Raw genomic sequence first — 5,372 nt, forward strand, 5'->3', positions numbered from 1 at the left:
GACTAGAGGTGGCTCTGGCCATGATCCTGTGGTGTATAGACAATGTGCTTAAACTTGGACAAAATGCTTTGGAGAAGACAAACAAAGGCATCAATGCTTCCATCTCTTGCAGGTGATGGTATGAGAAAGATCACTCCCTCCATCGGAAAATAAGCTGGCAAGAACATATAAGGACTACCGCCTCCAAAATCGACATCATAAACCGGGAATCCCACCCAGCTAGTCACCTCCAAATTCGGGCTAAGAGTAAAGTTATCGCTTGATTTTGCATGTGGACTAACTTCTTCTATTGCTAACTTATGCGTAGCAAAGTCGACGAATGATTGGAAATAGTTGTTATCGACATTTGCAATTGCGTCGTGAATGAGTTTAGACTCATCACGCATTGATTGCTGCAGTATTTCATTGATTTTTGCACTTGGAAATGCCCATAGCACCATGTTGCCAATGTACTCATTGGGAACTTTTGGAGTCATTCTCGTGCGACCATTGACAGAGACAATAACATGGCTCGCTTCGAATCCATTGATTCCGCGAGCTTTTGTTAAAACTCGCCACAGATGAGCAACCAAGCTTGCGAAAGTCCCGTATGGCTTGGTCATAGCTTTGATCTTGGAAAGAAATTCCACTGTAAAATGAACTTTCTCAACTACAATATCATTGTTGCTTTCTACATTACTCGCGCAACCTTTGAGCAATGTTTCGATGAACTTAACTCCTCTATGTTCATACTCGAACGGTGGAGGATTTCTAGGCTTAAAGATGGTTCGATCATGTAAAGGAAGCGTGCTAATCTCGATTCCACGACAAACTTTTCCCCAATCAACCAAGAACTTAAAGAGTGAACTTCCATCACCAACCCAATGGTGCACCGTAAATCCAACGACCAAAGAGCCACAGGTGAATCTTGTGAGCTGAACCACCACTAGCTCCTCTCCCTCGTTCAAGCTAGGATAAAGGCAACGTAGAGCAGGAGACGGCTTCATCGGCACCGGATCCAGCTTACAGTCCGCCGATGCTTCGACTAGCTTGGCTCCTTTGTCATTCAAAACAATGACCGGATCGCCTTTCTCGTCTTCTCCGAATCTGCCGGTGAACTCTCTGTATTCTGATAAGACTCTTCTGAGACCGTACTCAATGGTGGCATTGGGTGGTGTTGGTGGCTGATACCCAAAAATAAAAGCAGCTTCGGTGTTGTAGGTGTACTTATCGAATACACTCAGAGGAATCAACTCTAAGGTTGATGAAGGAGAATTGTTATGATCATTATAAATTGGCTTAACAGTTTTTGTCCTCTCCATTCTAACATTTATTTTCATTTTATGCGACACAGAATTGCCCAAAATAAAAGTATATTATGATCTTTAATATATAGCCCATGGCGTTACTTGAGGTCTAATATATAATTACATGGATCATGGAGGTGACCAAGTGAAAAAGAAGAATAATATTTATATTATTTGCACTAAACAGATTCTTGCGTTAAGTAAATAATTGCACTATCATAATATTATCACGTCATCCATGTAATAAACCTATCACATTATGACACGTTATTAAAATGATGGCACTGTCATAATATTAATATTCAAAAGTGTAAAAAAATAATAAATAAAATTATATTAGTGCCACTATTTTAATAACGTGTGATTATATAATAGACTAGTGCATGGATAATGCAGTAAAAATCTCTTCTAATTAGGTTGATGTCCGCCCAACGTGCGGACAATTTTGGTAATTTTAATAATAATTTTAAATTCATGTTATGTTATTTTAATTTTCTAATAGATAAAGTAGTAGATTTAAGATTAAAATTGAAATTAAAGTAATTAATTTTATATAGTTAAAATAATTTGAGATAATTACAAAAATTGTCCTATTATAGGACTTGTTTACGCACACCACTTTTTTTGGTAAGATTTACATTACTATCATTTTATTACATATTTACCCTTTTTGGCTAATAGTTGACACTTAACGCATTTTCCTTCCAATTCCTACACGTGCTCAAAGTCAGAATACCATTTACCCCTCCTTTCAATGACAGCAGGACGCATGAACAGGTGCCATGGTGCACCTGTTTCCTTAACAAGTGCCATGGTGCACCTGTTTCCTTAACAAGTGCACCAGGTGCACCTAAGGGAATGTCTCTATTTTTTTTAAAATTATATAATTTATTTATTTATATATATTTATTTATATTATATTTAAAATTTATATATTATTAATTTTAAAGATAAAAATATAATAAATAGTATTAATTTTTAAAATATAAATATAACATATTTTTAAAATATAAAAATGCATGTTATAAAAATAATAAAATCTAAAAAAATATAATTATAGAAACCAGTTACCGGATAAATATTTAATACATCTCCGATCTATAAATGATACATCTTCTATACATATTCGATCATAGGATCCTTTTCTTGTATTCCACATAATACTCGACCACTAAATACATATACTTTTTATACATCTTTGAGATGTATCGGAAAATTTATTATATGCATTACATATATGTTTTTATATACATATTTGATATATTTTTTATACATTATGAAATTAGGCGTCCATTTTTTGTTCTTGATTTTGGGTTGATGTATTTAGCTGTCGAGTATTATGTGGAAATTATACATAATTTTATTAAATTTATACACGATACATATTGGATACATATTTGATCGTTCGAACCCTTTTTCTTGTCTTTATACATCTTTTTTAGTTTTATTACATATATATATTTTATGCATATTTGATAAATTTTTGAGACGTATCAGAAAATTAATTACATGTATTACATATATGTTTTTTATACATATTTTATACATGATAGATACATTTTCTACTAAAGTTATACACGATATATACATTTTTAAAATATATTTAATATATATACCGCGGATACATAATTTATACATGATAAATATATACATCGTTGACATACAATATATACAAAATAATTATATTATTTATGCGTCAGACCCGTGCTCGGTATGTATCAACAATATATCTGATGAATAATTTATAAAATTAAATTTATAATTGTACCATTTGTGTATTTTTATATTTTAATACATTTATAATGCTAAAATTAAAATTTATAATATTTTTAAAATTTATATAAATAAATTTTTGATATATTTGAATTATATTATTAATCCATAAAAAGATGCTAAATTATTTTAAGAGAGGCAACAACTAAAAGAATAATATGATGTAAAAATGATGCATACCCTAAAAATAAGTTAATGTTGTATTTATAGGTGTTACAAAACAGAAAACAAAAGGCACATACTAAAAGAGTGTTGGGCCAAAAATGAAAGTGAGACTTGAGTCTTGTCCTTGTCTTGAAATTCATATTATGCTCGATCGAGCCATTCACTTATGGGGGAGGACTCGATCGAGCCTTAACTCTTGGGAAACTCCATGGGCCTCGATCGAGCCCATCTTCATAAGTGACGGGCTCGATCAAGCTCTTCCTTTTTTCAGCAATTCTTCGCTCGTTTTTTCGCTTTTCGACTCGCTTCTTTTTCGATACTTGAATCCTTCCTTCTTTATGCCCCAAACACTTCGTATTGCTCCGTTGTCCCTGAAATGCTAACACACACAATAAGCACACAAACATAGAGAAATAGCATATCAAAGTGCAATAAAAGCATGTGAAAATGACTCTAAATATAGGTGTATTTTTCACCTATCACATGTTCATTCGAGTTTTGAACAAAGAGTTCATGTTCGGTTTATTAAAAATTTACAGTTTTCATGTTCCGTTCGTGTTCAGCTTGTGTTTGTTAATTTAGTTGTTAAACGGGCAAGCTCACAAAAGATCTTGCAAATGAGCTCAAGAACAAACTCACAAACGAGTTAAACGAGCTCGTTTGAGAGTTTGTTCGTTTAACAGCAAAATGAGTGAACATAAAGAACTAACTACGAGCTAGTTTGAGAATTCTTAATCGAGCATTTACATGAACCGGTTGGTAAACGCTTTATGAATCTCATATACAAGCTAGTTTACGAACTTTTAATCGAGTTTGTTCACGAACAATTAAATTAGCTCGTATATGATCGTGAACATACACGAGCCAAACACTATTATATTCATATTCGACTCGTTTAAGTAAACCAACATAAAATCAAACTCGACCGCAGTTTGTTTAAGATACGAAGACGAATATGAACCGAACTTTTATCAAATTGAAGCTGAGCTGCTCGTGAGCAGTTCAGTTCGTTTACGACCCTATGTGATTTCTATTGGAGGAGTAATCACTTCTCATTCTCAAATTACTTTTGATAAAACAAATACAAACAATAAAAATCATTCATTTACATTCTCATTAAAACAAATACAAACAAATACAAATTGCTACTTAATTTTTTTGTAATTGTACCCTTACATTGGAACTCGATATACTAGTAATTATACGCCTTGATTGATTAAGTCTTTTAATTAATGATTTTCTTTTATTTTTTATAATTAGGTGGTGGGGAAATGCTTGCGGGAGAAATCGATCTTACGACCTAGCAGATTGTTACACTTATACCGTTTGAGTTATATCTTATTAGTATTTGCTATTACATGACGTTGTTTTAAGGTGATTCAATTTTTTTTTTTGAAGTAACATGATTACAAATAGTTAATAACGCACAAGAATTGAAATTGTTTAAATTGATATGTATAATAGACAAAAAATTAAAAATAATATATTTAATATAAGAGTTTTAGATTAAAACTCTCTCTTTCCATTAAAATAATGGAAAAAATAATGACAAATCTAGTTTCAATTTACAAATTCAACAGAAAGAAAAAGAAAAAGTAAAATAAGGGCAAGTGATGTAGTAGATATTCGGCAAAATAATGTAGTAGATATAAACGTTGACGAATAAACACGTGTCAGCTGGTAAAGCTGAGTAGTAAGGAAGTACAAGCTACATAATGCTAGTCACGTCTGCATTTTATAATCTCTATTTTCCCTCCATCTTTACCGGTTTTTCAAGATTCTGTAACTACTTCATTTTTCTGTATCTAAATAATAACAATAAGAAAATAATAATTATTATAATAATGAGTAATTTTACTTGTTCAATCTGCATATACCATAATTAACAGGTAATGATCACGCAAGTACTGCTTGTTTTTTGTAATTATTACTTATTAATAATTATGCATACATAAAAAAAATTACAACAAATTACCTATTGAAAATTGAATTATAGGTTGTCAAATCTTTAAATTCTTTGATCTCACCTTATTTTTAGGGTTTTATCTTATCATCTTCCTCATGTTTAACAGAAAAAATTAATTAATTATAATTTATTTCAATATGTTTGTTTATTTTGTTGCTATTTTTAGCTTTTCCATTATTGTC

General features: G+C 31.4%; 1 protein-coding gene across 1 annotated transcript; it reads right to left on the reverse strand.

Moving 5' to 3' along the window:
* On the reverse strand, positions 1-1,301 carry LOC126668612 (agmatine coumaroyltransferase-2-like). The gene has a single exon (XM_050361801.2). The coding sequence runs from the start codon at positions 1,299-1,301 to the stop codon at positions 3-5; it is 1,299 nt and encodes a 432-aa protein (XP_050217758.1). The 3' UTR covers positions 1-2.
* Between the last annotated feature and the right edge of the window lie 4,071 nt (positions 1,302-5,372).

This window comes from Mercurialis annua, linkage group LG2, assembly GCF_937616625.2.
Source record: "Mercurialis annua linkage group LG2, ddMerAnnu1.2, whole genome shotgun sequence".
Classification (NCBI taxonomy): Eukaryota; Viridiplantae; Streptophyta; class Magnoliopsida; order Malpighiales; family Euphorbiaceae; genus Mercurialis; species Mercurialis annua.

Coding starts and splice junctions, on each gene's coding strand:
- LOC126668612 (XM_050361801.2), bottom strand. CDS start 1,301: ATGGAGAGGACAAAAACTGTTAAGCCAATTTATAATGATCATAACAAT.